Raw genomic sequence first — 25,670 nt, forward strand, 5'->3', positions numbered from 1 at the left:
CCTCATCAATTCTATGATTCACCTCATCCTTCATAGACCCATCCGCTGACACGTCCACTCCCAAATATCTGAATACATTCACTTCCTCCATACTCTCTCCCTCCAATCTGATATCCAATCTTTCATCACCTAATATTTTTGTTATCCTCATAACCTTACTCTTTCCTGTATTCACTTTTAATTTTCTTCTTTTGCACACCCTACCAAATTCATCCACAAATCTCTGCAACTTCTCTTCAGAATCTCCCAAGAGCACAGTGTCATCAGCAAAGAGCAACTGTGACAACTCTCACTTTATGTGTGATTCTTTATCTTTTAATTCCACGCCTCTTGCCAAGACCCTCGCATTTACTTCTCTTACAACCCCATCTATAAATATATTAAACAACCACGGCGACATCACACATCCCTGTCTAAGGCCTACTTTTACTGGGAAATAATTTCCCTCTTTCCTATGTACTCTAACTTGAGCCTCACTATTCTCGTAAAAACTCTTCACTGTTTTCAGTAACCTACCTCCTACACCATACACCTGCAACATCTGCCACATTGCCCGCCTATCCACCCTGTCATACGCCTTTTCCAAATCCATAAATGCCACAAAGACCTCCTTAGCCTTATCTAAATACTGTTCACTTATATGTTTCACTGTAAACACCTAGTCCACACACCCCCTACCTTTCCTATATCTATATATATATATATATATATATATATATATATATATATATATATATATATATATATATATATATATATACATACATAAACACAGACTGCATTGCACTGCGAAAGGTTTCAATCACTTTTAAGAGAGTATTAGAGCAACATTAAGGTCGTCAGACACCGCTAAAAGAGCAAAGAAATATGAAACTTCACAGTCATTTTCATAAGTTCATTGAAAAAGCAAAAATAAATAAATAAATAAATAAAATATTACATTTCTCAGAGAATGTTACGATGCAGTGATCTTCCAGCACATCAGCTAACAGGCGAGTGCTAGTCAGCCCCACGAGATTCCAATGCTAACCTACCCCCACAACAATGCCAGTGAGCTCACCTCGTCACAAATGCAGGAGTACGGGAATCGACCTCTTGGAGAAGGAATACAGATTCCATGAACGCCACACAATGCAGTACCAGTAGATGAGGTACAGTTGTCGCTTTTCAGATGACAGTGGATACCGTAGAATCCAGACTGACACAGACACCTGTATCCGCCGTCGGTGTTTTGACATGTAGCACCGTTCTGAAGGCAAAGGAAAACCACTATAAGCATTCAAGTCTTATATATTAAGGGATATATAAATAATGCCAGCAGACAATAGAAACAATACTCCTACTGTCTTATATAACAGCTAAATCCATTTATCTGACAGCTTAATTTTATCCGTTGTTAATATTATTTCCATGGGGAAGAGTTAAACCTGTAAGAGTCATATAGCTCCTGGAGATTCCAAGGTAATCAGGTCTTATCCAAGGAAAAGAAGAGCTCTTCGCTGATTGTGCAAAAGAATTCATAGCAACCAAACGCCCTTACCTGGCAGCCTATATCTGTGCCGAAGAATTCATAGCATTCGTTAAAGTCTTCAGCGCAGTTATCGCCCTGCCAACCCTTGGGACACAGACATTTATACTGGAGGTAGCCGTCGATGCATGTCCCACCATGTTGGCATGGGTTGTTTTCACACTCGTCCGCCTCCAGCCGAGCCTTCAGCACGTTGACCTTAAGCAGAAAAATCCCAGTTCTTACGGCCAATAATTAAGAGGTGACTGGATGAGTGTGGAGAGAAATAACAGAAGTCAATATTATACCGGGACCGGAAATATTCGTAGCTAACTCCCTCGGGGATAACAGTAACTAAACGGCGTTATCAGTCCCTTCTGGGTCATCATCATGCAGTTAATCAAGCTGTGATTTTTATGAAGGGTTATGAACGGGAATTGGAACTAGTTTATGAGAGATGAAGAGTTGTTTTAAAAAATGAGAAGAGATTATGGACAAGAGATATTGAAGACGACACATTACGAAACGAAGGGCGTTTTTAAGGAGAAAAGTGTAGCAAAAATAGGTTATTGGGTAAGGACAGAGAGGGTTTCTGTTTTTAATTCAACAAAATTCAATACATCGACAATGTTATGCTGCTGCCTTATTCTGTATGGTAGTTACGCAGTGGGAACAGTAGCAAGTTAATGTTTTCCTATCATATTCCAGCACGCAGCGTGAACTGGGAGACCGGCAAGACACTGAGGATTATCGTCAATCATCGTAGAACTTACAGCAGCTTCAAAGGTTTTATTCCAGCAGGTTTGGAGTTACTATTACTTGAGAATTACAATTTCTCAGAATGGCCTATTCCGTACACAGTAGAGATTTTTTTTTATGACAGATCAACTATCTGTTAACGCTCCAGTTAACAGTACCAATCCTTCTAAGATTTTCCAAGTGTATATTATCATGTATCTCACTCGTCTGCACTCCAGGGATTTCAAATCAAGGGACTTCAACATTTCCCAGTAATTTAGGTGCCTCAGGAAGTTTAATCGCCTAAACGGGAGACCTCAGGAATTTAAATCAATCTTATGACATGCGGACATATTCCGCATGTCATAAGTAATGGAATTTTTTTTTTTTTGTACACAGAGACAGTATGTCACTTTACGGTCAGTCCTGGATCTTCATCAACTCACGAGTGGGCAAAGAAAAAGGAGGTAAACTGTAAGTTCGGACAAGTGATGTAAGATCAGGTGAATTTAGGTTAGGTATAGCCAGTACCAACCACAAGGCAAAACCAGCACTCACCCTGACTGTCAGTCTGCGAATTTCCCGCATGACTCTGCCGGTGTTCCTGATGTCCCCTGAGCTACTGCTGGTAGCGTTGGACTGAATCTCCAGCGCCTCTATCCTATTCTGGAGCTCCGGCAGGCTGACCATCCCTTCCTGAAGTTGAGCGATCCTCTGCTGGATTTGTGGAATTGTGAGATCCCTCAGGCGGCGAAGATCCTCCTGGTTCCGAGTCGTCTGGAGCGCAAGTTTACCGTCAGGAAACTTTTATTGTTATTATATTAATAGGGGTAATACAGCATCTATGGAAAGGGACGTGATGGGGTTGATCCAAGGAACGAGAGAGATCCTTGGGTCAAGAGCCCATTAACAAGGAACCCTCTTGATGCTGGAGGTGACTGGAGATTTCGCAGAATCTTATGTGTACTCTGTAAACTATATATTTTATTTATGTGAATATCAGAAGATACAGCTTAAGCTTCACTTTAATTCAGCTTCGAATATTAAACCAACTCTAAAATATTCTTTTTATATGATTATACTTGGTTTTCTTCTTGTCTCTCTCTCTCTCTCTTTCATTCCACTCATTCATAAATAAACAGTATTTCAAGTTTCCCGGCAAATTTCCAAAATGACTGTGACTGTCGCTTGCAAGAAGCATACCAACATACATTCTGCTGGAGTCTGGCGATGACGTTGTTGAGTTGCTGCAGCCGCTGTCCTCCGTCAGGAGTGATGAGGGACACTTGTTGACTTAGACGAGACACGTTGGTCACCAGAGGATCTAGGCGCTCCCGCAGGCTGGTTCTGACAGTGGTCACGTCGCTGCGCAGGGTCGTCACGGCGTGCTGTGGAAGATGTGGATGTGTGAGTGGTGTAGGGGTGAAGGAGGAGTGATGGTGGTTAGTGGAGATGTGTGGGTGGTGTAGTGGTGAAGGAGTGATGGTGGTTAGTGGAGATGTGTGGGTGGTGTAGTGGTGAAGGAGTGATGGTGGTTAGTGGAGATGTGTGGGTGGTGTAGTGGTGATGAAGGAGTGATGGTGGTTAGTGTGGGTAATGGATGGAGGTTAGAGACGTGGGAGTGGAGAAGGGGTGATGATGGTTAAAGTATTGATGGTAATGGGATGATAATGGTGTGGCGTAAACTACATCTGCTACCAGAGTATTTATAATAAGAAAACAAAGCGAATATTATTACGCCATTTTGAACCCAAAAATGCCAATAAATCAAAACTTTAGCATAATAACACAAAAAAATCATCAAATTAATAGAACATTTACATTGCACTAAAAAAAAAAAAATTTGTTTCTAACAGAAAAAATTCCCCCAAAATTTATTCAATTTTAAACACACAATGTGAGAGACGTAATTCCCAGTATGGATCTGCTGAGCAACTTCGAGTATGCAAATTACGTATGCTAATTTCTCCATAATATAATCAGCTCTAAAGTTTGTTATAAATGAAGAACGTTCAGAGTCTCAGTTAAATTTGTTTGAGTGCATGTTATAAAGTGCTAAACATGTATAAGTTAATCAATGCCCTGAATAGTGAAGGCTCAATTCTCCGTCATCTAATAGCTGCTCGGTCTCTGTCCTGTCAAACTAGAATCTTATGTTATTTCAAGGATTTCAGGGATATTGCTAGAACAACGCCTGCCTACTTAAAAAACGAACTCTAAAACACACACACACACACACACACACACACACACACACACACACACACACACACACACACACACACCATACAGGTGAGTACACATAATCAGGATCACGTAAACTCCCATTCTCTTTATGGTCTCGACTCCTAATGCATTTCTTATCTCAAGATGATCCTGCATGTCAAGGAGGCCGTGAAATCTTCGAAGTGGTTGCACTGAATGTCGGAGCCTGACCGTGTTACTGCTGACGGAGGCGTTGAGGGAGATTATGCTGGTTGCGACCCAGGTTTGAGAGGCCACCGTGCGGGCCACTTCTGACAGATTTCGTACCAGGTACCCCAAGTCGGTGTTGTGAAGGCCTTCCAGTTGAGGTCGTACTGCTGACACCTGGGAACACACGCAGCGTCAGCTAAATTTTACTGTTGAGTGGTTACACAAGGAAACACCAGCGCCACCAAAAAACAGCCGTTGCACACAAGATATAAACATAGGTGTCAAGATACTGATCAGGATAGATAGATAGATAGATAGATAGATAGATAGATAGATAGATAGATAGAGAGAGAGAGAGAGAGAGAGAGAGAGAGAGAGAGAGAGAGAGAGAGAGTAGCTGCCAACACTTTGCTCTCTTTGTTGTCTAAGAGCACTTAGGATCTGTGTGATCTGTGCATATATATATAAATCGAATAAAAAATGCATTAGAAATACAAAATAGCTCAAACTATGCAGTTTAAAAAAGACTAATAACACCCAAGATTTTTCTGTACATAAAAATCAGTCATGATGGTGGAATCAGCACTACGCAAATACGAGGGAGTTTAGTTAGTTGGTATAAAATGTTAGGCAAAAGAAAGAATGAAAGCGACAGGAAAGTAGGTGGAACATTTTATAACTCATAAGTGTGAAGAGAAATCATTATCGAGTCAGTTTTGATTTGATGATTGTCTGGGGAGGACCGAACGTTATTTGAAGCTTTCTCTCAAAACTGTGGGTTTAATAGGCAGACATAGAAGGTAGGTACTTCCTGAAACAAATGGTATGGAAAACAAATATAAGAGACAGGGCCTCGCTAGGGAACAATCCTTTGGAAACAGGTTAAAAATAAGGTAGGTGTCGAGGTTTCCTAACAAGACACAAGAGACAGAACAAGAAAACTCACCATGGACAAATAAACAGATACAATAGACAAACCAGGGGAAAAGTGATCACCAAGGACAGAGGGAGAAAGGTTATACAACAGGTACAGGTGTAAGAGGACTCATTAATTACCGAGGTAAGGGTACTCACCAGGGTGAGGGAGCTAGCCACATCCACACCATTGATGACAACAGCGCCAGCACCTTGGGTCCTGAGTGTAATATTCTTACCCACACCTCCGTCAAGACGTAAATGACCTGCCTCGCAGTGTACTCTGGGTCTGTGTACACACACCCACATAAATTATTAATGTTTTGAATTGACTGCTAATATTTATACTTAATATAAATAAATAAATAAAAAAATAAATGAATGTGGAGATCTCCGTTGGGAAGTGGAACAGAATTCTTCCTCCGTAGATCATGCGTGTTGTAAGAGGCGACTAAAATGCCGGGAGCAAGGGGCTAGTAACCCCTTCTCCTGTATACATTACTAAATGAATGTAAAAAATGAAAAACTTTTGTCCTTATCTTTGGGTCACCCCGTCTCAGTGTTACATATATATATATATATATATATATATATATATATATATATATATATATATATATATATATATATATATATATATATATATATATATATATATATATAGGGAAGTACCACCTCTATGGCTGGAATGGGGACCCTCATCCTCAGAGAAGACAATAAACGTACCTCAGGGAAAACTCAAGGCTCTCCCCAGAGCAGTTTGAATATTTTCTTCTCCTACCACCCCCTATATATTTTATATTCTATGTGAGCATTTATTAATAAACAGAAAAACATAAACATGAATACAATGGCACAATGTATCAAAGATCATGAATTTCCTCCAGCTCCTTCGAGGCTGGACGCGAGCCAAGTATGCAGCAAGCATTTTCCCTGTGGATGGCTACTCTGAGGCGCTGGAACATGAACGTGGCTGCCCTTGGGTCCCTGGTGGTGTCGATGAGTCTGGAACCCAATTCTTTAAGGAAACGTGTGGCATTTTTTCCCCATGATCCCAAGGTCTCTGATCCCACTGGGACAAATTGATACTGTTGGCTTATGTCCCTGTACTTGCTGATCTTGTACTCCTCCCTGTGGTCAGCAGCTCCTCCCTGTCGCCCCACACTGATGGATGTAGGTGTCAGCCAGTGTGGACACACAGGTATAGTCCCATGCTAAGAGCTTGCTATTCTTCCAAGGATAGATGGTGATCTCGTCATGGCGATTTGTTGGGTTGTGGGTATTGTTGGCTGCTAGTGATCGGGGCTCCCTCTCGGCTGGGAATCCAGCTGTGGAAAGGGTTCTCTTAATGATGTCGTTGACCTCATTGTGTCTTGCATGCCAGCCCTTGGTTTTGGAACAGTTAAGACCATGTAGACCGTATTGGTCTGCTTGCGCTTTGCCGCAAATACACGTGTATATATATATATATATATATATATATATATATATATATATATATATATATATATATATATATATATATATATATATATATATATATATATATATATATATATATATATATATATATATATATATATATATATATATATATATATATATATATATATATATATATATATATATATATGTATATATATATGCAATAAGATCACAGTAAACAGGTGATTTCAGAATATGCAAAACAACCACTCTGAAAGAATAGAGAAATTCCAAGCGCTTTCGTGACTACTCACATTATCAAGGAACTATGAAAGTAAAGCATCCAAGGAAGCTATATAAGGGGTCTGGCCAGCACCTCACTATCAGATCCCACAACGGTTAAACACCTGACGCGTGCAGACCCAACTTGGATAGGTCCTTTGCACAACTCACCCACAAACTATTCTACCCAAGAAAATTTTAAAATTATTATTTGTCCAGTGTATTATTAAATTCTTCCCAAATTTTATTAATTATAAATGGATCTAATTTATATAAACCAAAGGAAATATTCATATTATTGTCAAAACTGCTTTTTATGAAACAAGATTCAATTATATTCCTGTCGACCATGGACTTGCTTGATACTACTTTCTCAACTTTTTAAAATCAATTGGATGGTTAAAATCTCTTACATGAATAAATAGAGCATTGGAATCTTGTCCAGTTCTAATGCTATATTTATGTTGTTTTTATCTTAGTTCGAGATTTTTACCAGTTTGACCGTAATAAACTTTATCGCAAATTTTACAAGGAATCTTATAGACACATCCATCAGCATTTTGGGGGGAATTCTTTATCAAAAGTTTTTTTTTACTGTATCAAGGTTTTTGAATACAACTTTAATATTAAAAGTCTTAAGAAGAGAAGGCATATCAACCAAGTTTTCATGGTAAGGGAGAACCAACATATTTTTAGTTGAATAAGACTGGTTGTCCCTTTTTGGATTGTAAAAAGTATTTCTAGCAACTTTAAAAGATTTATCAATTACATTTCATGGGTATTTTAAATCATTACCTATTTCATAAATTTTGGATATTTCCTCATCTATGAACTCAGGACTACAAATTCGTAAAGCTCTCAAAAACATTGATGAAAAAACAGACAGTTTGACTCTATCTTGATGCGAGGAATAATAGTGGACATACGAACAGTTATTTGTAGATTTTCTGTAAATTTTAAATTTGAATTAATTATTACCCTTAATAATTAAAACATCTAGAAAAGGCAATGAGTTATTTTCTTCAAACTCAACAGTAAAGTTTATAGAATGGGCTAAGCTATTTAATTTTCCTAGGAAATGGTGTATATCTACATTTTTGGGCATAAGACACAAAATATCATCAACATATCTGAACCATTTAGCTCTATTAGGGAGGATTGTGTTAAGCAACCTTGTTTCAAAAAATTCCATGTATAGGGAATGGGAAATCCTCTTTCACCTGTTCTTAGTAACCTATACATGGAATTTTTTGAAACAAGGTTGCTTAACACAATCCTCCCTAATAGAGCTAAATGGTTCAGATATGTTGATGATATTTTGTGTCTTATGCCCAAAAATGTAGATATACACCATTTCCTAGGAAAATTAAATAGCTTAGCCCATTCTATAAACTTTACTGTTGAGTTTGAAGAAAATAACTCATTGCCTTTTCTAGATGTTTTAATTATTAAGGGTAATAATGAATTCAAATTTAAAATTTACAGAAAACCTACAAATAACTGTTCCTATGTCCACTATTATTCCTCGCATCAAGATAGAGTCAAACTGTCTGTTTTCTCATCAATGTTTTTGAGAGCTTTACGAATTTGTAGTCCTGAGTTCATAGATGAGGAAATATCCAAAATTTATGAAATAGGTAATGATTTAAAATACCCAAGAAATGTAATTGAAAGTTTCTCCCTTCACATTTAGTAATATATACAGGAGAAGGGGTTACTAGACCCTTGCTCTTGGCATTTTAGTCGCCTCTTACAACACGCATGGCTTACGGAGGAAGAATTCTGTTCCACTTCCCCATGGAGATAAGAGGAAATAAACAAGAACAAGAACTAGTAAGAAAATAAAAGAAAACCCAGAGGGGTGTGTATATATATGCTTGTACATGTATGTGTAGTGTGACCTAAGTGTAAGTAGAAGTAGCAAGATGTACCTGAAACCTTGCATGTTTATGAGACAGAAAAATGGACACCAGCAATCCTACCATCATGTAAAACAATTACAGGCTTTCGTTTTACACTCACTTGGCAGGACGGTAGTACCTCTCTGGGCGGTTGCTGTCTACCAACCTACTATATATATATATATATATATATATATATATATATATATATATATATATATATATATGTGTGTGTGTGTGTGTGTGTGTGTGTGTGTGTGTGTGTGTGTGTGTGTGTGTGTGTGTGTGTGTGTGTGTGTGTGTGTGTGTGTGTGTGTGTGTGTGTGTGTGTGTGTGTGTATGTGCAAAGAATCGTGAGATACGTTAATGCTATGAAAACACTATATTTTTGTGGAAATACAAAGAAAGAAAAACAATCTGAGGAAGTGGTTGAAGACGGTGTAATGAGTGTTGAGGAAGGACAGGTGTTTCAGTGCATACCTGTCACTGAGTACAGCTGAGTCAGAGCCAGGCATCAGCAGCAGCAGCAGCAGCGTTGCTGACACCACAACACTCTCAGGCAGCATCACTCACCACGTCTCTGCTGGTGGAAGGAGCCACATCTCATGTACAAACATCAGTGGAAAATATAATGTCACTGTGAACAGTGTTTTCAAAATGTTTTCCAATTTAAAAAAGATTATTTTACAGCGATCTGAAAAGATTTTATAATTTACAGATTTACGATTTCAATTTATTTAAGAGTAGCATTAATAACTCATTGACAAGTCACATTACTCAAAAGTTTGAATGATTCTTTAATTGATATACTGCTTTTTTTTTTTTTGGTATAAGGAAATAATTTCAAATTCTGTAAATAGAGGTTTAAAAAAATAAAAATTTTAAGCTAACCCCTCATATATATATATATATATTTTTTTTATTATTATCACACTGGCCGATTCCCACCAAGGCAGGGTGGCCCGAAAAAGAAAAACTTTCACCATCATTCACTCCATCACTGTCTTGCCAGAAGGGTGCTTTACACTACAGTTTTTAAACTTTTTTTGCAGGCACTGTATAAGGAAATAAATGTTACTTTGCTTTCAAAATACATTTGTAAATAAAGGCATGCCTGCTTCCTTTACCCCCTCCCTCCAACCCTTCCTAGGCCGACCCCTAAAAACTGATACACTCTTGAAAATTCTTTAAGCTAACCCTTCCTCAGCCCTCTGGACAACAGTTTTGGTAATCCCGCACCTCCTCCTAACTTCCAAACTACGAATTCTCTGCATTATATTCACACCACACATTGCCCTCAGACATGACATCTCCACTGCCTCCAGCAGTGGATATATATATATATATATATATATATATATATATATATATATATATATATATATATATATATATATATATATATATATATATATATATATATATATATATATATATATATATACATGTCGTGCCGAATATGTAAAACTGGTCAATTAGCAAGAACTCATTTAAAATTAAGTCCTTTCTGAAATTTTCTCTTATACGTTTAAAGATATATTTTTTTCATTAATGTTAATGTAAATTTTTTAATTGTGCACCAAAAGGAACTTTGAAAACTTACCTAACCTTATTATAACAAGAGCAATTTAGTTTAGCCTAACCCAACTAAATATATTTTAGATTTGTTTACAATAATTTAATACTAAACAAACACAACGAAATATATTTTTTTCATTAGGTTCAGAATGGCTTTGGCGAAATTATTGCATACACAAATTTTCGCTTGTCCTATATGGCAAGATGAGCGTTGCTATTTAAGCCAAGATCGCAAGTTCTGCCTATTCGGCACGACATATATATATATATACATAGAGAGAGAGAGAGAGAGAGAGAGAGAGAGAGAGAGAGAGAGAGAGAGAGAGAGAGAGAGAGAGAGAGAGAGAGAGAGAGAGAGAGAGAGAGAGAGAGAGAGAGAGAGAGAGAGGTTTTTATTTAAAGTACGAATAGTGCTGATATATTTCACAAATTAAATACAAAACTTGTATTATTAAATTCAATTTAATTCAAGGGACGAACAGGCATCGACCTTTGTAAGATAATCCTTAAAATAAAATCTATACAATTAGCTTAGTGTCACATTCCTAGTATATAAAAGTCCTTGTTAAAGCCTATCAGTTATAATTTATTATTTTTGTGTCCATCACCTTTATACTACTTAAAGTGTGTTATTAATTCACACAAAATGGGAACTCCGGAGAGAAAACTTCTGACGGCGCTTCGGTCAGTGGCGAACAGTTGTCAAGTCACAGCTGGGTGAAACAGTGGGAAGAAAGCTTGTGTTTAATGGCGCATTTTACATCCAAAAGCTGGGCAGTGATCTGGTGAATTCCTTTTCCCAGTCCATAGTAACATGTTTAATAGTTTTTTAATGGAAGTTTCTGAGTTCAATTCGTCTTCCTAATGCCAAGTGACGCAGATATAGAGAGGATGATCTATGCTTGTGACCAGAGAACAAATAGAATTTACTGTGTATCATGGGCAAAATGGCCCAAAACAAGTGTTGCGCTTATAAATGCTTATTTTATCACCCAAGATATAAGTTAATGCTTTATATAAATCTCCATACCTCTTTTACACTTTTCTCATCTTCAGATGCATCAGCACTTGAAGCCAAATGGCGCCCTGCCGTCAGTAATTAAGAAAAGAAACCTTGTGAATAAGGCTAAAGAAATTGAGAAAAGTGATTTCATATATATCTAGCATTTATATTCTGTAATCTGATCCTAACCTAACCAAATTTTACCTCTCTCCTAGCATATCTTCTTCAAGTATAACTGTTTTTCATGGTTAAGATACATAGTTTTTACTAATACTTCTCACAGGGACCCCAATGGAAATAAGTCACTTTGACTTTTTTGGGTTATCACAGGTTCTCTACACATATGCTGCTAAGTATGATAATCTATGTAACTGTATTTATGTATACCTGAATAAACTTACTTACATATTCAGAATAAATTTTGATTACGGCAGTGTTTTGTTTTGTGTAGACATTATTATTATTATAATAAAGAAGAAGCGCTAAGCCACAAGGACTATACAGTGTTTTGTGTAGAGTTTTAGTAGATCATCTACATCCAGTGGAGCGTTAATCCAGTCAGAACTTCTTCTATAACGTGTGTCCACCTTCCACCACAAATACTTGGTAATGCTTACCTCTCACACTCAAGTTTTAAATACAAATATTCATCCTCTTCTTTACTTTTCCCAAATGCTCATTCAACATTATATCTACTTCTTTAGCATAAAAACTGTAAAATCTATTTAAGTTACTCTGTGAATCTATATTAAATAAATGTTGTTTCTAGTTATGTAGCTGTATAGGTGTATTTTTCATTTTTTTGTGTGTATAGATGAGTATCCATGTGCTAATCTTTGCTCTTTCAGATAAACCTGGTTCATTTCCTTTAATTATCCATCCTCCCCATCATTTACACCCTCCTACCCCTTTTAATTTCGCCTTACTAAGTGCCAAAACAGATAATTTCCTTCTCTGACAGAAATATCTTTTCAGTTGAATCGGAATCCTCTGCTGGAGTAAGTGTATAAAGACTACACTCTCGGTTGTGAGCCGAACAGCGCTCTACGACTGACCTGGTGTTGACAGCTATAAAGACTGTACAGAGTACCGTGACTAAATAATTAAACAGATGATTTAAAATCAATTGAAGGTCTCCAGAACTTACACGAGCTCCTCATTAAAATCCAAAATTTTAGTACTTTCAGGCTAGTGTTTGAGTCAGGGGATGGTAATCACTGCCACAGTCACGAAGGGTCACTTAGCACTAAACTGCGCCAGGCAGTTGCACTTTGTCTTCACCCTCACAATGGGGGGATTGAGAGTAGGGAGGCAAAAGGGGGAAGGGGAGGATCAAGGGAGATATTTGACCAGGTTCGTGCAAGCCCATATCATGTGACCACGGACAGAGCAATGTGCTTCACTTACATCACACTGTTAGGTAGCTGAAGGAATTGTTAGGTCATAGAGATTGAGAAAAAAGCGAGGAAAAGAACTGGAGTAAGAAAGAATAGGCAAGAAAAAGGTTGTGGTAGACAGGAAGAGAGGTAAGAAATTTTAAGTGATATTAAAACTTTGTGAAATGGTTAAGTCTTATTAATATTTTCGAATGTATATTCTGACGATCTTAAGAGTTGCTCGTAGTTGACAATCGAGGGATCCGGGTTCAATCTCGGATGGGTAGAGGCATGGGAAAGGTCTCCTTAGATCTGTTGCCTTAGTAGTAAATACGTACGGCAGTTGTTAGTTGCTAGAAAAATTACCCAAAGAACAATAATTATATTTTTTGACCATAAATGAATTAAGTTCGTAAACAATTTCTGTCTTGAAAAAGACATAAAGTAAAATTATAATTTCTAGTATGTAAGTGAAATGAAGTGCATTTAAACTTTTAGCCAGTACATACAAGTGTGAAAAAAAATGTATACATTAAATCCATACAGTGAACGAACACATTACCAATGACAGACACAACGATATATTCAACAAAGGTACAAAGTAGGTGAGACTGTAATGCATTTTAGGGAAAATAGCTGGTTAATTTATTGGAGTGGTGTTGCTCTTCGCCTAGCCGCCCCCATCCTCACTGAACATACGTGTATTTGCGGTATTTGCGGACTTCATGGTCTCGTGTGTCACACAGCAGAAGGGAAGTATGCCAGACATGAGGAGGTCAACCACAACATAAAGAGAAGCCTCGCCACAGCCCGTAGCCCAGCCCAGCGGGAACCCCAAGTGCAGAGGTCTGACGGAAGTCAAAAGCGTCCTCATGGAGCCACTATGTTACCCTGGAAGGATGGAAAACAGATTACCTGGGACTACACCTGTGCAGCCACATTGGCAGACACCTACTTCCCATACTTCGTAGCTAAAATGGGTGGAGCTGCCAGTCACAGGGAAATCCAGAAGACTCGCAAATATGAAGACCTTCCCCCTTGCTATAACTTCATCCCAATAGGGTCGGAGACCCTTGGAGCATGGGACAAGTGTACTCTAAAGTTCCTCAAAGAACTGGGTGAAAAACTCATCATAGAAACCAAGGACCACAGAGCGGCCAGCTTATTCTTTCAGAGACTCAGTGTTGCGATCCAGAGGGAAAATGCCTGCAGCAGTCTGGGCACGCGGCCCACCTCCGGGGAGTTGGACGAAGTATTCGAGATATAGCTCTGAGTTGTTATGTATGTTGTTTTACTCCCTATTGTATTTTTGTCAATGTATTTTGTCTTTAAATAAAATATCTATAAAATATAGGGAGTGGTAGGAGAAAACAATTTTCAAACAGCTTCAGGGAGAACCTTGTGTTTTCCCTGAATCAAGTTTATTCTTTTCTCTGAGGATGAGGGCCCCCAGGACAGTTCCAGAGGTGGTACATATATATATATATATATATATATATTTTTTTTTTTCAACAAACTGGCCGTATCCCACTGAGGCAGGGTGGCCTAAAAAGAAAAACAAAAGTTTCTCTTTTCAAATTTAGTAATTTATACAGGAGAAGGGGTTACCAGCCCCTTGCTCCCGGCATTTTAGTCGCCTCTTACAACATGCATGGCTTACGGAGGAAGAATTCTGTTCCACTTCCCCATGGAGATAAGAGGAAATAAACAAGAACAAGAACTAGAGAGAAAATAGCAGAAAACCCAGAGGGGTGTGTATACATATGCTTGTACATGTATGTGTAGTGTGACCTAAGTGTAAGTAGAAGTAGCAAGATGTATCTGAAATCTTGCATGTTTATGAGACAGAAAAATGGACACCAGCAATCCTACCATCATGTAAAACAATTACAGGCTTTCGTTTTGCACTCACTTGGCAGGACGGTAGTACCTCCCTGGGCGGTTGCTGTCTACCAACCTACTACCTACTGCCTTTTCTTCCTATTCCTCTGAATTTATATGTGTAAGCATTTGAAAGTGCTCAGGCTTTATATATATATATATATATATATATATATATATATATATATATATATATATATATATATATATATATATATATATATATATATATATAAAGCCTGAGCACTTTCAAATGCTTACACATATAAATTCAGAGGAATAGGAAGAAAAGGCAAGAGAATTAGAATTACAGGGAAGTAATATGCATTGCCTAGTGGACAAGAATTCAGTGCTTTGTTCATTACTTCCCTGTAATTCTACAGTTCAACGTAATATTATGGAATCATCTTTTATCAAGTATGATGCTTAACATATTTCAAATTTGTGTTATGGAATGTACATACTTGAATTTTTTTAGTCCTGAATATTGTGCATAATTTTAAAGGTAAAAATACTTTTCTCAGAAATATAGTGTTCTTTGTCAGGCGAACAACCTAACTTGACGTCGGACAGATTGTATGCGTGGGTAGGCTTGTGCGGGACAAGTGTGTGAGAGGGAAGGTTAGTGTGAGGTGTTGTCACTTGTCTGAGTGAGGTGTCACCTTAGGGTTTACCGTATAAAATGTGTTTCTCTTGCCTTTTCTTCCTATTCCTCTGAAGATATGTGTGTAAGCACATGAAAGGGCTCATTTTTCATTTCCTACTTCACTGGTATTTCTTTTTATATTTGCAATCACGCCTTTTATATATTCGTATATACAATTTCCCTGTACATTTATAAAAGTGCCTATCTATTTATATTTCTATCTATCTTTCTGACGAAAAGTCTCACTCCCACACTGGGTGAGAAGTGCGGAACGACACACGATAGGACTGGCAACCTGAGCGAGGGGCAGCACCTCCCCCCGGCGGTGTCAGCCTGCGAGCGACGCCCCTTACACATACACACTCTCTCTCTCTCTCTCTCTCTCTCTCTCTCTCTCTCTCTCTCTCTCTCTCTCTCTTTTTTTTTTTTTTTTTTTTTTTTTTTTTTTTTTTTTTCTTTTTTTTTTTTTACACAGGGTTTGACAAGGTTAAGAATCCCTAGCTTTATTGACAAGCTATTTACAGGTTAAGGATTCCTAACTTTATTGGCAAGCTAAGAGCTGTTACCTACATCAGCTCATTTGAAAGCATTTTTATTGTTATGAGACATACAAGTAGGGAACAGGATGAAGTTGGAGCCATCTGTGGGCCAGCATTTTCATTTGATCAACTGACTTTATCTCGTTGACATCATTATGCTGTACGAATGTGTTCCATACTCGAGTCATCCTGGGTATGTATGATCTCAGATGGAGTGATGTTCTGGAGAAGGGTACAGCCAGAGTGAAGTTGCTGCTTTCTGCCCGTCTTGTGGCATAAAAGCTTGTTTCACGCTGTCCTCGAAGTGGATCCAAGTGTGGTACTTTGACAATATTGGCCTTGTACATAACAGTAAGGCCACCCACATCCCTCCTATGTTGAAGGCTCTGCTGAAATGACATAGGAGGGATGTGGGTGGCCTTACTCTCTAACTGCATTTCAAACTAAACGAGTATGTGGCAGACAAAGACGAAAAAAATACTGAAGAAGATTATTTTTAAACAGTAGAATCAAGATAATTTTTTTTCTATCTATTTATTTACAAAAAAAAGTATAAAAACGATATTATCTAGATTACAGCACAAGGAAAACTTCCTACTGACAAGCAGTCGTATATACATACAATGTTGATTTACTGATAATATAACACATTTCAGAAGCTTTCGTGATCTGGCGATTACATTCTCGAAGAGCACACTGCACTGTGTTCCTTGAGAATTTAATTTTATCTGTAATCAAGGAAATGATTGGAATATATTTCATCTTCATCATCCTCGTAACAATGACCTCGAAAATCGTCGTGAAAGACGTCATCATGCGGGTAGTCGTCTAATATGTCAATCTTATTGAGCTGAGAAAAGTATTATGAGCTGATATCGTTCGAATAATGGGCAGAATATTCCTGCAATAACAATGTAATAATAATAATAATAATAATAATAATAATAATAATAATAATAATAATAATAATAATAATAATAATAATAATGATAATAATAATAAATAATAATAATAATAATAAAGCACTGTGTATATTCTGAAAAGCATATGTTTCCTGACATATATACACAGAAAGGTGTAGTAAGTATATATACGCTGAGACTACATTTTACGGATTGTTTTATGCAGGCTTAATGACCCTCGTGTAGTAGATAGACTTTGAAATAACAACTTAACTTACTACTACTACTAAAAATAACTAAATAATAATTATGATGATGATAATAATAATAACTGTGTTGCATTTTCATGTCCTCGTGTAGAAAATACCAGAATATACACCAAGAAGCATATGTCTCTTAATGTATATACACTTTGAGTTTGTTCTAGTCCCTGTTTTATGGATTAAAATATTTTTGACCGGTGGTGAACAGGTGACAACCAGCCTCACGAACCTTTATATAGTCATCAGAGTTGAAGCCATTATTATTATTATTATTATTATTACAGATTCGCCGGTATTCTCCCGGCCCGGGCTTTTTCCAAGTGGTGGCCCGGCCTTGGCTCCCTCTTTAGGGAGTGTCTGAGACCTAAGTCTCCCATGGGAGGAGGCACAAGTACCTCCTCATCTTTGGGACCAACTGTCCCCAGGCCTAGCCACAAGCTAGGCCTCTCTGGTCTGCCATCCCCGCCCCAAGGGGACAAATGGGAAGGACAGGCTTGTGAGCTGTAAGCTCGGGCTCAGGCACCTACCCTGCCCTAGAAGGGCTGGGTATGGTGTCGATCGAGTTGAAGCCAAACTAAGAAACCAACCTTACCTTAGCCTTTTTTTTTGGAGGGTGGGGGGAGAGGAGATTATTATACGTATTTAGATAAACCATATTAACCCTTATATACTATACAGCATCCACATTTTCTTCAGTAGATTTACTAAAATTGTCTGCGACTGAGACGGCAACAAGCGAGTACTTTTAACTGCTTTCATTGCTTTCATTAAGTGGTTTCTCATTAGTTAAACTGCTGTTTCTCTATCATAGTTGACCCTTAAATTAGTACTTGGAGTCATGTACAGAAAACTACGTATTTGAAGGCTAACTATAAAATATTTACTGTAATAATGATACTAATATCTTTATTTCTACAAGTACATATACAAGGTATACGTCAAATCTACAAATTCTTCCACCAAAGTTTTGAATAACTTCTTGTCAATAAAACCTATCGTAGTGAAACTATATACAGTTTATGTTCCCTGTGGACAAAATTATTTTCATATAGAGTTTAATGTATCTTAAGGATATAAGTACATGCAGCCTTAATGATCCTCAACCAGTAGTGAGGCTGCGTACTGAATCAGTCAACAAACCTAATCTCTCACATGGGCCACAATGGTAATAAGTCACTTGGCTGATATTTTTGGGGTTATCGTAGGTAATTTGCATGTATGTTAATATGTATGATAACTGTAACCACCTAAATTTGTATAGTCTCTCTACACAACAGGGCGAGATTCTGTCCCAGTAAAAATGTGTCCTGCAGCCTGCGTCTCTTCTCCACTGCTGTCAACAGTTAGTTTAACATGTTTATTATGCACCCCATACCCATCCTGTGGGTGGTAGTCAAAGGATTACAGAGGTACATAATGGGTCCAGGAACTGGGCCCCAAAGTTTTGATAGCTGAACAAGGTATAAAGGTAATGAACTCCAGGAAGATCTGGTCACAATCATGACCAAGTTACAAAGGTAATGAATCATCTACACGTCTATACATGGTTACAGTCATGAACAAAGTACGATGTAATGAACCATTCACACGTCCACACCCGGTCACAACTGTAATGAGTTATTGGTGCAAATATTAATTGGGTCACACACACACACACACACGAGCGCACATACACGAGCACACATACACGAGCACACACACACACACACACACACACACACACACACACACACACACACACACACACACACACACACACACACACACACACACACACACACAGGTTAATCAGGCTAAGGAAGGAAGGAGGAGAGACAACAAGAAATGACAGTGAAGTATGTGAGGAACTCAACAAGAGATTCAAAGAAGTGTTCATAGAGGAGACAGAAGGGGCTCCAGAAAGACGGAGAGGTGGGGTACACCACCATGTGCTGGACACAGTACACACAACCGAGGAAGAAGTGAAGAGGCTTCTGAGTGAGCTAGATACCTCAAAGGCAATGGGGCCAGATAACATCTCTCCATGGGTCCTGAGAGAGGGAGCAGAGGCGCTATGTGTACCCCTAACAACAATATTCAATACATCTATCGAAACAGGGAGATTGCCTGAGGCATGGAAGACAGCAAATGTGGTACCAATCTTTAAAAAAGGAGACAGACATGAAGCACTAAACTACAGACCAGTGTCACTGACATGTATAGCATGCAAAATCATGGAAAAGATTGTCAGGAGAAGAATGGTGGAACATCTAGAAAGGAATGATCTCATCACCAGCAGACAACATGATTTCAGAGACGGGAAATCCTGTGTCACAAACCTACTGGAGTTCTATGACATGGTGACAGCAGTAAGAGAAGAGAGAGAGGGGTGGGTGGATTGCATTTTCTTAGACTGCAAGAAGGCGTTTGACACAGTACCACACAAGAGATTAGTGCAAAAATTGGAGGACCAAGCAGGAATAACAGGGAAGGCACTGCAATGGATCAGGGAATACTTGTAAGGAAGACAGCAGCGAGTAATGGTACGAGGCGAGGTGTCAGAGTGGGCACCTGTGACCAGTGGGGTCCCACAGGGGTCAGTCCTAGGACCAGTGCTGTTTCTGGTATTTGTGAACGACATGACGGAAGGAATTAAACTCTGAGGTGTCACTGTTTGCAGATGACGTGAAGTTGATGAGAATAGTTCATTCGATCGAAGACCAGGCAGAAATACAAAGGGATCTGGACAGGCTGCAGACCTGGCCCAGCAACTGGCTCCTGGAGTTCAATCCCACCAAGTGCAAAGTCATGAGGATTGGGGAAGGGCAAAGAAGACCGCAGATGGAGTACAGTCTAGGGGGTCAGAGACTACAAACATCACTCAAGGAAAAAGATCTTGGGGTGAGTATGACACCAGGCACATCTCCTGAAGCGCACATCAACCAAATAACTGCTGCAGCATATGGGCGCCTGGCAAACCTCAGAACAGCATTCCGACATCTTAATAAGGAATCGTTCAGGACCCTATACACCGTGTACGTTAGGCCCATATTGGAGTATGCGGCACCAGTTTGGAACCCACACCTAGCCAAGCATGTAAAGAAACTAGAGAAAGTGCAAAGGTTTGCAACAAGACTAGTCCCAGAGCTAAGAGGTATGTCCTATGAGGAGAGGTTAAGGGAAATCAACCTGACGACACTGGAGGACAGGAGAGATAGGGGGGACATGATAACGACTTACAAAATACTGAGAGGAATTGACAAGGTGGACAAAGACAGGATGTTCCAGAGACTGGACACAGTAACAAGGGGACACAGTTGGAAGTTGAAGACACAGATGAATCAAAGGGATGTTAGGAAGTATTTCTTCAGCCACAGAGTAGTCAGGAAGTAGAATAGTTTGGGAAGCGATGTAGTGGAGTCAGGATCCATACATAGCTTTAAGCAGAGGTACGATAAAGCTCATGGTTCAGGGAGAGTGACCTAGTAGCGACCAGTGAAGAGGCGGGGCCAGGAGCTTGGACTCGACCCCTGCAACCTCAACTAGGTGAGTACAACTAGGTGAGTACACACACACACACACACACACACGCACACACACACACACAAACACACACACACACACACACACACACACACACACACACACACACACACACACACACACACACACACCCACACACACACACACACACACGCGCGTGGTAATGCTTTACTTACAGTGAGTAAAGTCAGGGTATTTTTCCAGAATGGTTTGTAATATACCACTGTGGATAAAATACTTTATAACCGTACTTACGTGTACCAGTATATAAATAAACTTACTTTCCCTCTCTACAGTTCAGTATCTTGATGACTCACTGGGTTCATTACGCGCTTCCGTAATTTTCATAACTACCGTCCACAGGATAGGTATTGGTCGCATAAGAAAGCCGATAAACACTAATTACTACTTTAACGTCCTCCAGGTAGTCGAGATCATCACTGGAGCCCAAGGTATCTTTTTAACTGTGAGATGCCAGATACCAGCCACTCTGAACAAACGTCTAAATTTACTTGTAAACGTTTAAACAGAAACTGTAAACATATATTCGGATGTGCTTTTGCTAACCCTTTTGGGACCTAGTTCCTAGCGCTTTTGTGTATCCAAATGCTCCTGCACTATCGCAACAGGATGACTACTTACTTGGAGTTAATCTGGAGCCTGTTCAGGACATTAACTCCCCGAGGCCCGGTCCATGACCAGGTCTTCTTGCAGAAAAGAACCTAATCAGCCATGCTGTTCTTGGTGGGGCTGGTCAGGTACTGGAAATAAGGTGCACGATAAACTAGCGCCGCTTCAGTTACAAAATCTAAAAATGTAACCAGGTTCAGCGCTGAAGATGTAGAAGCTGGTGTCGCTTAGTGGTGAGAGGTTCTGGTGCCTGGCTGAAACAGTATTTGCCCAGACTGTGTCCATTGTCCGTGAGGCCGTCTCGGATCTGATGCAGGGACGGTAGAACAGAAGTTAGGGGTAACTGAGGTAAGTGTCGTAACTGTGTGGGAGTGATTGGTGTAACTGTGTGAGTGACTGGTGTAACTGTGGGAGCGACTGGTGTAATTGTTTGAAAAGACTGGCATAAAATGGTAGGCAGCAACTTCTATTCACAACTAACCCAGTGTCGAAGAGAAACTTCAGATGACGTCCCGGTCCATCCTGGACCGTCATGAAATCACACATACCATTTGATAATGGTACAGGATGAACCAAAACGTCGCTCAATATTTCCTTCCCAAATTTTGGCTTAGTTTTTAATTGTTCCAGATAACGAGTTGTGATTTATATGCTTCCTAACTCGCCTCAGGAATGCAAAAGTTGGAGTGGGCATCGATCTACTGAAGATTTGCAAACAGCAATTCCCATCAAAATCGAGGCCTTTTGTGTAACTGATCTGCAAAAGCCCCACAAAGAGCGTGGGAGGTAGCAGCTCACGTCGAGGAAGTCGTAACTACAGTTGGGGTGGTGTTCGATCTGCAGGGTTGCGAAGTAGAACTTGATTCTCTTGCCAGGCTGCACTTGCACGCTCCAGTAGCAGTTGCGGCCGGTGGGGTAGCGGCCAGGGTACCCTGGGGAGTTGATGGAGCCGTACTCCATCCCATGAATTTCTTCCCCACACCCTGGGGAGAGAGACAAAAAGCAAAGTTATTAAGTGCAGTAGAAATTTATATTCGCTAAGAAGTGTGTATCTCTCGTGTATATACATCGAGAGGTGTGTATCCCTTAGAGTATATACGACAGGCGTGTTTCCCTCCTTATATACATACCCCCAAAGACAAGTATCTTTTAGAATATGTGTAACCTGCGATTTACATGTTACATGCAGTTTTCAGTAGCCTCGCATAGTCCATAATCTAATAAAAACAAATGTAGTACAGTGAGAGATAAACGATGAAACTGAAATATATTTTCATTATAAACACTGATCATTGGCACAAATGAACGCACGTGGAGAAAAAAGAAAAGGAAAAAGTACCGGATATTTTAGCCTTCGTCCTCAGTTTGATTCTGAGAGTTTTTTTTTTTTTTTTTTTTTTGCAAATACAGTTGTAGACAGGTGGAATGAAATTCAGGCTGATTTTATATGTGCTGTTATCACTTGATAGTTTTATAAATTGCATTACAAAGGTCTGTCCTTGCATCTACATTAATCTCTTTATTTTAACATATTTCAATTTACAGGCTATGAGCTGTTGTCCTATCTCAGGTCGTTTCAGACCCTAGCCCAGTCTAATGTATAGTACCATTTCCCAGGATGCGACCAACAACAGTCGACTAACTCTCAGGCATCTACTTACTGCTAGGTGAATAGGGGCAGCAGGTGTAAAGAAACATACCCAACTTTTCCACCCGTTGGTTGTGGGTACTGATGATGGTGCCATTGTTGCCAAGCAGACGGATGCCACAGTACCGATCGATCATGTGGGAGTTGCTTCCTGGCCCATCATGGATCTAAGAGAAACAACACAAGCTTTGGCCATGACGAACTAGGGAGCATCATTTGGTGAAGGTGCGTCTGACGCTGATGTCTCGAATGTTCTGTTACGGTGACAACTTCAGCAAACATAAACTTGTAAAAATTACAATATCTTAGGTTTTTGAATATCATAGTTTCCTCACTGATGATGCATGTACTGTATTGTCAGCCATTAACAAAGAGCAGTTCTCACAAATTGGCTTTTCAGGTGTAAAGCTCTTCAGCTACACGAGGATAATTAAGGAAGAATGTCCCCTGCACACCACCACTAGGCAAGGATACTTCAGTCGCTAAAACAAGACTTAGTTACACTCTCAGCATATATACACTGAGAGATACACACCTCTTGTATATACACTTCTCCCCCATTGCTTAAATTTGGACAAGAATTTTGCAATTATAGAAGATTGCGGTGTTTCAAGATCATTTATGTAAATATCGACAATAACTAGACCCATGACTAATGTCTGAGGAACTTCCTTCGTTAATATTGTTATTATTCAAGCACACGTTTCAGCTTAAATTAAAAATTGTTTTGCAGGCAGTTTCGTTATTTGTGTTGTGAGGCAGGAATGTTTGGCTTACACGGGACGGAGTTCTGGCTAAATCAACTGCCAACACTCACAATCTGGACTAACAAGTTGATATTATGTCCACGTTCCTGACTTACATATCAAACATATTCTTACCTAAGAACAGCATTTCGGCCTGAAATATTAAACAACATACCTACACAATGTATTGGTTTTAATAAAGCCACTTGGCGGTTTATTCAACGTAATATGCACTTTCTTATGTCTTACTTAAATCTGAACCTCCTCCTTCAGCTATTTAGTTGCTACAGAAATTTTCCATCGTCTTTGGGAATAAAGTTTTATATGTATATTTTGGAGGGGCTAGAATTTAATTTTTATTCGTGATCAATACTTGCTGCCAAACAACGACGACCTTTTTTTTCAGGGCGAAGATTTATAATGTGATCCAATTCCAGTGGTGAAATAGTTCTAAAGGAAGAATATATTCAACCAGGACCAAGAAAAAAAATCTCTAGAATTCTCCCTGATGTTTATTCTCTTCTACGAGACAGAATCTCTAGTCAGCACATAGGAGGTACTTCCACACACACATGTAAATATATATATATATATATATATATATATATATATATATATATATATATATATATATATATATATATATATCTTATATATATATATATATATATATATATATATATATATATATATATATATATATATATATATATATATATATATCTTTATATATATATATATATATATATATATATATATATATATATATATATATATATATATATATATATATATATATATATATATATATATATATATATATATATATATATATATATATATATATATATATATATATATATATATATATATATAAGTAGTACTGGAGGCGGCTGAGTGGCTCCTCCTGAAAAGGTCTGCGGCTGAGTGGCTTCCTTTTCCTGAGTAGCTCCCTTTACTGAGCGGACTCCTTCCGTGCCCTTGTGCCTTCCCGCCCGTGCCGACCCACGCCCGCCCCCCCGCGCGCCCGCCAGCGCCGCCTGCCTGCGTCTTCTGCAGCGTCGTCCGGATCGCCCCCGCTCCCCGAATTTTTTTTCCGATTTTCGATTTTTTTTAATTTCATTTTCTTGTGCTCTCCATCTCCTTGGATCAAATTTTTGAGGTTCCACCTCCCACTTCCACCCCAAATATTCCTGCTCCATCTCCTTGGATCAACACCCTCCCCCCATACCTCCCACCACCTACTTCTACCTCAAATATTCCTGCTCTACTTCCTTGGATCAAGTTTTTCTCGATATCAATAATACGAAGACTCCACTTCCTCGGATCAAGTTTTTTGGATTCTCTGCTCTGGGGTTTCGAAATTCTTATGATCTCCTCGGATCAACACCCTCCCACCATCCACTTCTACCCCAAGTATTTCTCCTTCATCTCCTTGGATCAAATTTTTGAGGTGCCCACTTCCACCCCAAATATTCCTGCTCCATCTCCTTGGATCAACACCCTCCCCCACACCTCCCACCATCCACTTCTACCCTCTATGTCCAAGTATTTCTCCTCCACTTCCTTGGATCAAGTTTTTGGATTCCCCCTATGGGGGTTCGAATTTCTTATGATCTCCTCGGATCAACACCCTCCCACCATCCACTTCTACCCCAACTATTTCTCCTCCATCTCCTTGGATCAAGTTTTTCTCGATATCAAATAATACAAAGACTCCATCTCCTTGGATCAAGTTTTTTGGATACCCCCC

General features: G+C 39.0%; 1 protein-coding gene and 1 long non-coding RNA gene across 3 annotated transcripts in view; both read right to left on the reverse strand.

Moving 5' to 3' along the window:
- LOC128695698 (cubilin-like) overlaps positions 1 to 13,044 on the reverse strand; it is an 88,660-nt gene extending 75,616 nt beyond the window's left edge. Inside the window, exons 1-8 of one of the 2 annotated variants that reach the window (XM_070093266.1) lie at positions 12,912 to 13,044; positions 9,664 to 9,766; positions 5,735 to 5,864; positions 4,682 to 4,834; positions 3,457 to 3,633; positions 2,804 to 3,022; positions 1,541 to 1,726; positions 1,061 to 1,249 (exon numbers count right to left, since the gene is read on the reverse strand). In XM_070093266.1, coding sequence (XP_069949367.1) covers positions 1,061 to 1,249; positions 1,541 to 1,726; positions 2,804 to 3,022; positions 3,457 to 3,633; positions 4,682 to 4,834; positions 5,735 to 5,864; positions 9,664 to 9,749 — 1,140 coding nt within the window. In that variant the 5' untranslated portion in view covers positions 9,750 to 9,766; positions 12,912 to 13,044. The remainder of the gene's footprint in view (positions 1 to 1,060; positions 1,250 to 1,540; positions 1,727 to 2,803; positions 3,023 to 3,456; positions 3,634 to 4,681; positions 4,835 to 5,734; positions 5,865 to 9,663; positions 9,767 to 12,911) is intronic. The other variant, XM_070093267.1, reaches the window with a different exon arrangement.
- A 4,428-nt stretch (positions 13,045 to 17,472) lies between these two features.
- Positions 17,473 to 23,988, reverse strand: LOC138853865 (uncharacterized). The gene is made up of 2 exons (XR_011393069.1): positions 23,224 to 23,988; positions 17,473 to 22,506 (listed from the first exon to the last, which is right to left on the reverse strand). It is a non-coding gene; the product is annotated as an uncharacterized lncRNA (long non-coding RNA).
- Positions 23,989 to 25,670: the final 1,682 nt, after the last annotated feature.

The sequence above is a fragment of the Cherax quadricarinatus genome, chromosome 42 (assembly GCF_038502225.1).
Source record: "Cherax quadricarinatus isolate ZL_2023a chromosome 42, ASM3850222v1, whole genome shotgun sequence".
Classification (NCBI taxonomy): Eukaryota; Metazoa; Arthropoda; class Malacostraca; order Decapoda; family Parastacidae; genus Cherax; species Cherax quadricarinatus.